This window comes from Phacochoerus africanus, chromosome 11 (genome assembly GCF_016906955.1).
Source record: "Phacochoerus africanus isolate WHEZ1 chromosome 11, ROS_Pafr_v1, whole genome shotgun sequence".
NCBI classification, from domain to species: Eukaryota; Metazoa; Chordata; class Mammalia; order Artiodactyla; family Suidae; genus Phacochoerus; species Phacochoerus africanus.
The window spans coordinates 122,538,407-122,551,247 of record NC_062554.1 but is presented as its reverse complement, the minus strand read 5'-3'; the positions used below and the strand labels follow the sequence as shown (position 1 = coordinate 122,551,247).

Below are 12,841 nucleotides of genomic sequence, written 5' to 3'. Positions count from 1 at the left end.
GTTTTTAAAGATGGAGCAGACCCTTCCCTGTTTCTGGGGAGGAAAAATCTGCCATCAGCCAGCCATCTCTCAGAGAACCTAGGGTTGAACACCAGTCACGCTAAAGGGCTGTCAGTAAGAATTTGTTTAAACATCACATGGAAACACAGGGGCTGCAAGTAGGCAGGTGCTACTCTGATTAAGCACATGATTGCAGTTCTCAAACAGGCCTCCTCTGGATCCCTGAGCAACATCCCAAAGCGGGTTCTCATGATCACACCCAGGAAAGAGGGGATTATAGACGCATACGGGATGCACCTGCCACACTTGAATCTGGGTTGCCTTCTTGGCCCCAAACCCCATGTTTCACATACAGACCATCTCCTGGTCCTTTTTTTTTTTCCTGCCTGTCAGTCACTGTCCACTAGGTTAGATCCGGATGCCTTTTCCCAATTACATCCCAAAGTTCTGGATTTTTCAGGTTCCTTTCCTCCTTGTGGTGCTTCTGCCAGGATAAGATGTTCCCTTTCGATGGGAGACTCAGAGCCAAGAAAGCAGCTCTGCCGGCCTCCACTCACCCACAGAGGAGATATCAACACAGTGCTCATCACTGGAGTCTCTCGTCATGGCCTCCGTCCGGCTCCTTTTGATGGTGGCCCTTCGAAGCACTGCACCAGGGAGGGGGGAGGCCGGACAGAGGACACAAGAACAACCGGATCATTCTGGGCAAGAGGCCCCGGCGAAGACCCGAGTCAGAGTTACATAAGTCGCAAATGTCTACAGCAATGTGGCTCCCGGGACACCCGAGGGCTCCTGAATCCTTCTAGAGCTTATCTAAACGCGGCAGATAAACAGGCACCCCGGATCTATTTGTTCAGGCTCTTCATAAACAATGTCACTTCTTGGCAATGAACGTGGTCCCAAGATGATCCCCGCCCATTGTCAAAGCAGATCCCTTTCTATGCCATTGGTGGCATGATGGCATTGTCATGGCACATTATCAATCACACGCCCTGGAACAAAACAACTCTCGGATTTCATTTTCATCACTTTCTGGAGCGTTTAAATCCATGACTCAATTCCCTTCATCTTAAAGCATGAGGGGTTTTATGACCGAGAGACTTGCATTTCAAATCCCAGCACGGCCGGCCCTCTTTATTCCTTTCTCTCCTCTTTTGATCAAGAGAGATTGCCACCACTGAAGAGGGGGCAAATGCGACAGCAGTAAGGCCTTGGAGCACATCCTTACCTTCTAAGGCTGATGTTCCTGCATTTTTATTTTCTTCAGCAAGCATGACTTCCTCTATATGGAAAACAAATGGTTTAGTAAATTATCAGTACATGCCAAATTGTTTTGCAAAATGAAAATCCCTCGGGAACAGCGCTGGCTCCAGGGCAATGGGGGCGGGGGAGGAGGTAGAGGGTTGAGAGGGTGCTGCGCTGTGTGCCTGCAAAGAGCTCATAGCTGGTCACAGGCACCAGCATCAGAAAGACATCTTGGAAGGAGCTCCTGAGACACATCAGAACAGGAAGTTCTTTAGTGAGGGGGGCAGTGCGAGGCGAGGGGGGCTAACTGGTAAAATTCTGCGTCTGATGCACTGTTTAGGAGAACATGCCTGAGAGGGAGAGCTGATCTTTTTAACTAAAATCCCTTGAATTGGAGTTTCCATCATGGCTCAGCCATTAATGAATGTGACTAGGAACCATGAGGTTGCGGGTTCGATTCCTGGCCCCACTCAGTGGGTTAAGGATCTGGCATTGCTCTGGCTGTGGTGTAGGCCGGCAGCTGTCGCTCCGATTCGACCCCTAGCCTGGGAACCTCCATATGCCACAGGTGCAGCCCTAGGGAGTAGACAAAAAATAAAAATAAAATAAAATCCCTTGAATTGATAGAATGAAAATTTTCCACTTCTGTTTTTTCTTTTCTCCAGGTTCCTTAACCCATTTTGAGCAATGGGAGCTTCCTTGGTTGACTCTCATCTGCAGCCCTAAGGTCATAACACCTACTCCCTCATCCAGGAGATGAGACCATGTTTTGAGTCCTAGCTTCTTCATGGAAGAGGCAGAAGAAGCTGCGAAGGGTCCCCTCAAAAAGAAGAGCAGGGATGGTGGGTGCTTCCTCTTCCCTGACCACTTCCATCCTGCCTTGTTGAGCAGAGCTTGAGCTGAAGAGGCTTGGGCCCACTGTGGATTTGTCCCTGTGATATAATACAACATAAATATTTGGGTTTTGTCCACCTGCCTGGCACAGAGCTTCTAAAACCTCTGGAATTTACTTTTGTATGCTAATGAGATGATTCACCGAGGGAGAGGCCTAGAGCCGGTCACCCAAAACCCCAACCACAGGATTAGAAGGTTATCTTTCAGTCTCTCCCGGAAGGGGAGAGGGGCTTGAGACTATTCAGTCACCAGTGGTCAATGATTTAATCAATCATGTCTACATAGGAGTTCCTGTTGTGGCTCAGAGGTAACAAACCCAATTAGTATCCATGAGGATGAGGGCTGCATCCCTGGCTTCGCTCAGTGGGTTAAGGATCCAGTGTTGCCATGAGCTACAGTGCAGGTTGCAGGTGTGGCTTGGATCTGGTTTTGCTGTGGCTGGGGCATAGGCTGGCAGCTACAGCTCCGATTCAACTCCTAGCCTGGGAACTTCCACATGCCTCGGGTGCAGCACTAGAAAGAAAAAAAAAAAATCATGTTTACATAATGGAACCTCTATACAAACCCTACATGACGGGGTCAGGTTGCTTATGGGTGGGTGAGCTCATCAGGGTGCTTGGGAGGGTGATGTGCCTGGAGAGGGCATGCAGGCTTTGTCGCTGCCTCAACTCCCACGCCCCACCCCATCCCCATAAGTTATGTATCCTGTCCATTCTGCTGTGACTGACTTGTACCCTCCATAATCAACTGGTGATAGTTTTTCCTGAGTTCTAAGTCATTCTAATGAATGATCAAACCTGCAACTTCCTGAATTTGTAGCCAGTCAGGAAGAAGTATAGGTCGCCTGGGGAATCCAGGCTGATGTGCAATGGAGGCAGGTGTCTGAGGTTGGGCCTTTAACCTGCGGGGTCTGCTCTAACTTTGGGTGGTGTTTAGTGTGACCCCACTGGTGTCCAGCAACCAGCATATTTGGTGGTTGGTGTTTGGGAAACAACCATCCGTCATTTGGACCCCGCCTCTTGGCCTTCCCAGGAGTAATCTGCAAGCCACAGATGGGTCACCATTGGCTGGGTGGACACTGTTTTCTGCTGAGACTTATTAGAATGTGCCTCACTGACATCCCTCCAAACTTACCAATAAAACAGTGCTTCTATCCCACACCTGGTGGGATTCTAAGCCCCCTGACTGGGAATGGTGTGTATGAGTTTTGATCCCAATCGCCTCCTCAGCCATGGCGGAGGGAGCTGGGGGCCCTAGGCATTGTGCCCTCAGAACCCCAGCTTCTGGGCTACAGCAGGTCCTATGAAGCAATGGTTTAACTCAAGCACTTGTAACACATAAAAGGACAGGCATAAGAGGGTAAAGTTATTACCATAATTCCACCTGCATATAAAACTGAGTATATAATGTATTTTGCAGGGAGGGGAACATTTTTGAGCCTCGGAGGGTACCAGGCAGGATGGCCATTATATCGAGTCATAACGTTTAGCTGGCTTCCTTCTTAAAGTACCGCCCTCTGGCAAAACTAAGTTAACAGGTTACGAGTTATTGGCGGGGTGCTCCTTTATATGCACATAGAGGGTTTTAAAGTCACTGACAGCACTTGCTGTTTGGAGGGCATCCTTTTAAAATGAGGTACTCAGTGCAACATGAATGACCTCAGCCAGGGAGTCCTCTAGACTCTGTGCAGTGTCTGGGCTTGGCAGTGGGTGGATCTGAGGACCCCCAAGGCTGAGGGGGGGGTGTGGTACAGCTGAGCATCTCTGGGAAGCACTTGAGGGCCCTGGATGTGTGGAACCCGCACCCCCCCTCAATGCCTTTTGCCAAGTTCGCTTTCGAACTTAAGACTGTCTTTCCAGGGAAATATAACCCATATGTCTCTGATTCACTCATGCTCCATTTGTAAAGGGAAGGGCCAGGAAGCACAATTTGACGTCGCAATGCGTCTTTTTTCCTAGAAGGAGAAGAGAGCTGGCTTTGCCAACTGGAAGAAAGTGGAGCCTTGGAATTCCGCATGTATCTGAAAGGCACAGCCGTAAAGCAGCATCCTGCGTGTCAGACCCTCAGAGGGGGCATGGTAAGGCTGGGAGACTTCTCTTAAGTTCTGCTGCCAGCTGGCTCGCCATGGGGGTCTGTCACATGGCTCCGCTGCCCAGAAAGCCAAGGGCAGTCGGGGACCTGCAAGCTGCCTGCCTGGCCTGGAAGCAAATCTGCTGAGTTACTGGTCTGGGAAGATGGAGGGGAAGCTCACAGTCACCTGCACACCAGAGCCTCGGAAGGGAAAGGGCAACACGGAAGCACAAGTCACCACGCTCTTGGCTCCTGCTTCCGGAAGCAGCAAGGAAAGGCAGATGGTCCCAAATGAGGTGGGGTTTTATCTGGCTTTGACCTGGCACTTATCACACACGCTCTCTCACCCCTGATAAATCATCCAAAGTTGACTCCACCACCAAGGTCAGAATAAGAGTCACAGAGTCATTCCAAAGCTTAGAGAAGAGTAAGGTGCAGGCAACTAAGTATCGAATCATTTTCCAAATTTTTCCTGAGAGACCTCTTTGGTGCTCTGTTTCCTTCCAGGAACAAGAAAAAGATGCTGACTATCAAATGTATTTTTTTTTTTTTTTTACTATTAGAAATGTTTACTCCTTGCTCGGGAAGGAAATAAAGATATATGATACCCATGCAATGCAATCTTTAAAATAATAAGAAAATCAAATGCATCCTTTATACTGACATCTACAGGGTGATTGACACCCCCCATCAGCAGTGGAGCTACCGTCAAACTTGAATCTGGCAGCTCTGTGGGTTAACGAAATTGTGATAGATCTGGACCTATCCTCAGGGCTGGGCAAGAATTGTGCCCAAGGCAGAGCCACAGAATGAGGAGGTGATGACAACTCAAAGACAGGGAAAACCAGTTTTTAGCTTCATCTATTAGTTGGCTTATCGCAATAGCCTCACAGTCGGTCTCCCTGTTTCTGGCTTTGTCTTCCTACTGCCTGTTCTCAATGCAGCAACCAAGTGCTCCTTCAAAATTTCAATTTTTTTTTTTTTTTGTCTCTGTCTTTTTAGGGCCACAACCTGTGGCATAAGGAGTGCCCAGGCTAGGCGTAAAGTGGGAACTGTAGCTGCTGGCCTATGCCGCAACCACAGCAATTCCAGATCTGAGCTGTGTATGCGACCTACACCACAGCTCACAGCAACGCCAGATCCTTAACCCACTGAGCAAGGCCAGGGATCAAACCTGTGTCTTCATGGATACTAGTCAGGTTTGTTAACCCCTGAGCCACATCAGGACCTCCCAAAAATCTTAAACAGAGCACATCCCTCTGCTGCTCAAGACGCTCCAGTGGTTCTTACTTAAGCACAGGAAAGCCCCAAACTTTTTACAATGGCCCATTTAAAGGTCATACAGGATCTGCTCTGGCCTCCTGACACCCTTCCCTGCTGGTCTGGGAGCACTGGGATATCCTTTCCTCAGCTCTCCCCACCCCCCAAATCCTTCAAGTTTCCGCCTACCGGATCTTCTATTTAAAACTGCAACTTACAGAGTTCCTGTTGTGGCTCAGTGGTTAATGAATCCGACTAGGAACCATGAGGTTGCGGAACCTCCATATGCCATGGGAGTGGCCCAAGAAAATGTCAAAAAGACAAAAAAATAAAAATAAAAAATAAAATAAAATAAAAAATAAAACTGCAACTTACCCTAAAGCCCTAATCCTACCCGGATCTGTTTTCATTGTACTTAGCACCTTATCAAAAGTTCCTTAGTATTTTGTTCATCGCTGTCTTCTCCAGAGACAGGGTGATAAGCTCCATGGGAGCAGAACTTCGGCTCACTGCTGTCTCCCAAGTGCCTAGAGCAGGACTTGGCATCAAGTAACTGCTCAGTAAATATCGGCGGGATGAACGGACTCTTAGCAGGAGTAGGGCAGCAGGGATGCAAAACGGCATCAGCTCGAGCCCTGGGTTATGGTACTTCCTACTCTGTTCCCCTTGTTAACATGCCTGCCTCATGGACGGTGTCTGGCAGAAGGACAGGGACAGACTCCAGAGGGAACCCATGGGGCCAGGAGGGCACCTGAAAGTCATCAAGGCCTTCTCTCTGCTCTGGTCCAGGCCGCCCCTTTGAATGGAGGTATGGCCGTGAGAAGCAGGGTGGGTCCTTAACGTCGGGGGAGCCCATCACCAACCTCCTCCAGGCCCCAGGCCTTACCTGCTTTGTCTATCCAGGCGCGGTACCCATTCAGCTCCCGCTCGATCTGCTGCTGGCGCCGCAGTTTCATGAAAGCTCTCCGGTTCTCCACTCTCTCTCTCTCTTTGGCAAATTCCCTGTGGACAAGGTGGATGAGATTCACTGGGTGTGGGCAGTGCCATGACTCAAAGAAAGGGCGAGGATGGAGTTCTCACTGTGGCTCAGCGGGGTAAGGACCAGACGTTGTCTTTGTAAGGATGCAGGTTTGATCCCTGGCCTCATTTAGTGGGCTAAGGATCCAGCATTGCTGCAAGGCTGCAGCATAGGTCCCAGATGCAGCTAGGATCCTGCACTGCTGTGGCTGTGGCATAGGCTGGCAGCTGCAGATCCGAATTGATCCCGCTGGCCTGGGAACGTCCATATGCTGCAGGTGCAGCCTTAAAAAGAAAAAAAAAAAAAGAAAGAAAGGGTGAGACAAGTAGAAAAGAGAGTGTTTGAGTAGGCACTATGTACACCCCATTTTCTCTGTCCCAGGCTGCAAGCATGATCTCCTGAAAAGGATGCACAGAAACACACCGAATTCAGCCTCACGGAGGAAGCCTTCCCAGATCAGTTTCATCCCAGTCAGCACTACCCTTCTCTGCTTGCTCTATTTTGAAAGCTACTTACTTAGTAATGTGATCAGCTAGGTTCCAAAATGCTACGCTGTATCTCTCCAGCTACAAAAGGACTCTCTACACTGTCTGAAGGGCTCAGCTACTCTTTATGCTTTTTACTAACAACAGTGACTACTGTATATTGACCAATGAAGCCCTGTATGAAGTTTTTCATTCCCATTAACTCACTGAAGCCTCACAATCACCCAATGAAGTAAGCACTGTTAACATTCCTATTTAGGAGTTCCTGTTGTGGTGCAGTGGAAACGAATCTGACTAGGAATCATGAGGTTGCAGGTTCCATCCCTCACCTTGCTCAGTGGGTTAAGAATGCGGCGTTGCCATGAGCTGTGGTGTAGGTCACAGACGTGACTTGGATCTGACATTGCTGTGGCTGTGGTGTAGGCCAGCGGCTACAGCTCCAATTAGACCCCTAGCCTAGGAACCTCCATATGCCATGGGTGTGGCCCTAAAACGACAAAAGGCCAAAAAAAAAAAAATCCTATTTAACAGATGGGGAGACCAAAGCTTAAAGGAGGGGGGTCACTTGCTGGGATCTTCCTCCAGTGGCTGGTGCCCTGTGGTGCTCAGTACAGGTTGCCCCTGAAGACTATGACACTAAAACCTGGAAGGGCTGAAGTGCTTCTTGCAGATGGCTGGTTGAGGTTAAGTAAGAGAGAAAGGGACACAGGAGAACGGCACGTGGCTCCAGCAGAAAGATGATGGGAAGATGGAGGGGATCGAGGGGATAATGAGACAGAAAAAGCCAGAGGGAGGTTTATGGAGAAGACAGAGCTCACTAACAGGCACAGAGGACCTGAGCCACTCTGTGATACAAGACCATTAAAAAACAAACAAACAAACAAATGACAATAACAACAACAACTCAAGCCCAGTGGGAAAAAAAAGGGAGAAGAGGAATGAGGGTTCCCTAGCAGAGAGGAAGATGATGAAATTCAATTAGTAATAAGCAAAGGGGGATGCAGAAAGCTTTGCTAAAAGGCCCTTTCCCAGGCCCCCTCTGTGCCCATGCCCTTCTCATCACCAAACACACTTCCAGCTAGAACAGCCCTTGCTAATGCTGTGCCTCCCAGCTTCAGCTCATGCACTACTGCCCTGGAAGCTGTTCCACTTATTTAAGGTGTTCCCCATCAATAGAGAGCAGCAGCCTGAAGTTAAGACAGCCCAGAACCCACCATAGGTTCTGCCAGCTACTCCCTCATGTCTAGGGAGGAGGAAATGAGCCACAGACTGAGGGACATGTCAGGTCCCTGTGCAGGGGAAGGAGAGGAGGTGCCACTCTACCACGGCTCAGAGGGATGCCAGTTCCTGCCGCATCTGGCCCCTCCTCCCAAGGGAGAGATGGATTACATGGGCACAGACACCTTACAGGGGTCAAAACTGGGCTAAGAGCCCGGGGCCAAGGCACACGGGAAGGAGAAAGTCTCCTGGGCTTGGTTTCAGGTTCAGTGGGTTCTACTAATGATATTGCAGGAGCAGGAGGAGGGAGAGAGTTAAAAGGAAGAGTTGACCAGGAGCAATGAGAGTCAAGGTAACAGAATTTAAGCCCTGGGACCCCTTCTGTTTTTCTTTTTCACTTTCTTTTTTTAACCTGCTCTCCTGGATTTCAGCAATTAGAAAGTAACAAGGAGCTAGTTTGGTTCATAGCGTTACCATCTACCAAAGTTCTTCCCTCTGGTTCTTCGTCTTCTTTCTGTCCCTCCTGTCTGATAGCGCCATTGGTTCCATCTTCAAAATGGCGCTTGGATCCAGCCTCCCTCTTTATTCCCACTGCCTTGGTCCAGGACCTCATCCTTTCTCACCTGGACTACTGCAATAGCATCTACCTGGTCTCTCAACCCCCTGTCCCTCCTCCCTTCATTTCATCCATTTCATAGCTCTTAGAGTTACCTTTCTAAAATACAACATTGGATATTATCACTTCCAAACCTAAAACAATAACCATAGCAAGTGACATTTGTGGAGTGTTTTCTAAGTTCCAAGCACCTTCATCAATTTTGTGCCTTTAATCTTTACAGCCAAGATGAGAAGAAGGTAGCACAGGTCTTTTCATATTCAATTTAAAAGTTAAACAACTTGTCCAAGTTAAGTAAGAGATGGAGCCAGGTTTGGAACTCAGGCCTGTCTATGCTAAGAGCCCAGGTTCCTCACATATCCGCCTAGCCCAGAGGTGTATTTATAGGCTGCTTCCTTTATCTTTTTTTATGTATGTGTCTTCATTTTCTCAACTACGCTCTAGAGGAATCCAGGAGGGTTTAGAAGGAGGCAACATTTTGAGCAAGACCTTGGAAAAGGAGAATATAAGCAAGCTCTGAGGAGAGAAACACAGTACTCCTTCAGCATTTGCAGTTTTACCAACATCTCCATTTTCCAGCTCAGAAAACTGAATCTAAGGGAAGCTACGGAGCCCTTTTGAGAGGCCAAGTGTCTTGGGACAGAGAGCCTCTATGAGGGACCATGACCCTCAGATCTTTTCAATTCCATGTTCTCTCTTCTCTACTTTCTCCTCCTCTACAGCCTCCTCTCTCGGCTGCTAACCATTTAAAGGGGCCTTCAGGGTCCTGCACCTTTCCTTCAAACCTCACCTCCCATCTATCCAATTGACCCACTGCCTAACAGCAGCCCACCATAGCCATGCTCCAACCACAGCACACTGCCCATGATTCCTGAGAAAGCAGCGAGGGACCTCAAGGTTTAATTCACACTGCTGATAACCCCTTCTGACCTGCCGGAGTCCATTAAAATCCTTCTTCAAGGCCAGGTTGAAATGTCACCTCTACTGTTTAGCTTTCCCTCCCCGCCTCCTTGCCCCCCATCTCCTGGCCTCCACTCTACATTTCCTCCATCTCTTTACAGCTCATGTTACAGCCAGATCTCTACTGTGGTGAACTGTACACATGACTGTCTCACTCCTTCTATGTGAGCTTTTTTGTGAAAACATTCTTACTTACTCAACTTTGCATCCTCCAGGATTAGAGTAAGCCTGACATATAGGACATATTCAATAGACTTTTTTAAATTAGAAATATCCAGGCTGACTTGAGGGGCATACTGATAGCTCTGCCCTGATTCTCAAAGGCTTAAATGAAGAGGTGCAGCATCTCTGCACTGATCCAAAGGGAGCCAGGTGATCCAGCGAGAATGCAGAAGTTGCCAGGTAATTCCTGACCACTGCCACCACGATTTCTCTTTCTGTGGCTCCCCTAAAATCTCTGCAGAATTAGTCTATGAAGTACGTAGTGTGTCACCTCTATCTGACCCCCAGAATGACTACACAGCTTGACTTCCGGTAGGATAGGCCAAGACACCCCAGTCGAAGCTTCCTTTGTATCTGCAAGTTTCCTGGCTCCAGTCTCACCAGCTGGCTTCCCTGCTCTCCTCTGCCACTGCAGGCCCCCGTTTCCTCCCACCTTCCCACCTGGCATTTTACAGGCCCAGAGCCCAACAAATCTGGCTTGGTCTTTTTAAGAAGTCTCTTGGCTAAAAGAAATAAAGAACAGAGTTGGCCCCAGTAGGGATACTTCTTCCCAAGCAGCTCCTGCACATCAGTGAGGGAAGAAGGGCTGTGTGGGGGGGTCCTGCTGTATTATCTTCATCAAGCGGCTTGTTGTGTCTTGTTTTGTTTTTCCATTGGGAGGCTAGGGCGGAAAGTCTGGCACCAGCGTCCTTCACAACATTTCTTACCCCCTCCCTTGCTGTCACAGTGTTTGTGCCCATGGCTTCTCTCCCTAATTAGTCTAAGGGTTCCATGAGGCCAAGCAGAGCCTGCATCATCAAATACTGAAGTAACAAGGACCTCTGAAGTTTACTTTGTAGCCTAGAATTATAGCAGATTTCATAGGTTATAACAATAAAATATTAAGAACAGCTAACATTCATAAACCACATTTGTAACATTTTTATTTTCTAAATCCATTTTGTGTCAATTATTTCATTCAGATTTGCAAAAAAACTCCAAGAGATTCAGAAAGGTTACTTGGCCTAGACAACCAAATTAACAAGAGGCAGAGCCCAATGCAAACAATGTCTTCTGATTCCAGATTAAGTGCTGTTTCTACAATGCCTTAGCTGTCTTTCATGCTATCTAGCAATTAACATTTAAAATCTACAAAAGGAATTTATGTTTCAGTCAAAGGTTGAAGAAAATAAGGATCTAAATACAGAGTTTTGTGTTTTTTTTTTCCTAAAAGAACTAACTTTTTAATTGAGAGAGCAGCAAAAACATCCATTGCTCTGTGTCGGGTTAAAAAGGATCTAGTATGTATTTTTTTCCTTTTTTTAGTTATTTTTTATTTTTTTACAACCCCTGTAACAAGGGCTGACTTGCAATAAATCGCGGCAAGGAAGCTCCTCTGTGACGCAGAAGCAGGCTGTCTACAAATGGTTCAGCACCAGGTTCCCCACAAAGGTCCAGGGCGTGATGGCCAAGGGGGCAGCCTGGCTTTCAGTCCATATGCCCTATTTCCCAGGATGAAGGGCTCTCGGCACCAGACTGGACCCCAGTCCTGAGGTACAGTGGCCTGCTATGGGGGACAGTGGGGGCAGGCGTGGCGGGGGCGGGGGATGCTATCTGAGGCCAACCGAGGCTCCTGTGGTACTGCCCTACTGTTCTGCCTGGGTGGGATTCTGACTTAGAGACATTCAGTCATAATCCCACAGATGGTAGCTTTGCCCCATGGGCTCCTCAGCCAAGCACATGCACCAAGTGAGGACCTAGTATAAAATTTGTAGCATTAGTCAAGTTAGGGATGTGCTGTTTGATTTTGTGTCCTCATCAGAGTCACCATTTATTTATATGCACATGGCACTCTGGCAAACACAGGGACAAACAGGATCCAGCTCCATTACCTGCCAAAAAGAAATGACTATTCCAACCTTAGATTCAACACGCCCACCAGTCTCGTGAGTATGTGGGTGGCCAGACCTAGGAAAGGCAAGTGTGTTCCTCCCACTGGTCCGTCTCTTCCCTGAGACCCTGGATACTGGCTCTTCTTCACAGAGGATTATCCTGGGGTTATTCAGATGATGATGCTTTTGCAGAGAGAAAGCATCTAGCCATTACCTCACTTGTCATTCAGATGACCACTGCCAAACTTACTGAAAGGTGGCTCAAAGAGTGGCCCTATGACTATCTCGGTGTATCCAGTTTCCTGTCTGTCTCAGTTTCTTCTTCAGACAATGGTGACATTAGAAGGACATCCTCCCACCCCTGCACCTCTGCTCACAACCAGAACAGGGATACATCTGTTTTAGTCTGAGAGTCCCAAATGGATTCTTGCAAGAGATTATAAAATGACGAAGATCCAATGAAATGGCAAGCTATAGAAGGAAGAAAGTATCTGCAAATCAAATATCTGATAAGGGGTTAAGATCCAAAATATACAAAGAACTCTCAACAACACAACAACAACACAACAACAAATGCCATTTTAAAAATGGCTGAGGAACTAAATGATTATTTTTCCAAAGAGGACATACAAATGACCAACAGATACATGAAAAGATGCTCAACATCACTAATCATCAGGGAAATACAAATCAAAACCACAAGGAGATATCACTTCACATGTGTCAGAAGAGCTATTATCAGAAAGCAAGAGATAACCTGAAAAAAGGACAGAACGAACTTCTTTGCAGAACAGATACTGACTCACAGACTTTGAAAAACTTATGGTTTCCAAAGAAGACAGTTCAGGGGTTGGGGGGAGGCACTGGGGTTGTGGGCTGGAAACCCTATAAAATTGGATTGTGATGATCATTGTACAACTATAAATGTAATAAATTCATTGAAAAAAAAAAAGAGATAACCAGTGTTGGTGAGAATGTGGAG

The 12,841-nt window shown here is 47.6% G+C and overlaps 1 protein-coding gene across 1 annotated transcript in view; it reads right to left on the bottom strand.

Moving 5' to 3' along the window:
- The window catches only part of CACNA1E (calcium voltage-gated channel subunit alpha1 E), a 312,718-nt gene that overhangs the window by 87,814 nt on the left and 212,063 nt on the right, over nt 1-12,841 (bottom strand). Inside the window, exons 8-10 of the mRNA XM_047754407.1 lie at nt 6,356-6,471; nt 1,229-1,282; nt 558-647 (exon numbers count right to left, since the gene is read on the bottom strand). Of these exons, the coding sequence (XP_047610363.1) occupies nt 558-647; nt 1,229-1,282; nt 6,356-6,471 (260 nt within the window). The remainder of the gene's footprint in view (nt 1-557; nt 648-1,228; nt 1,283-6,355; nt 6,472-12,841) is intronic.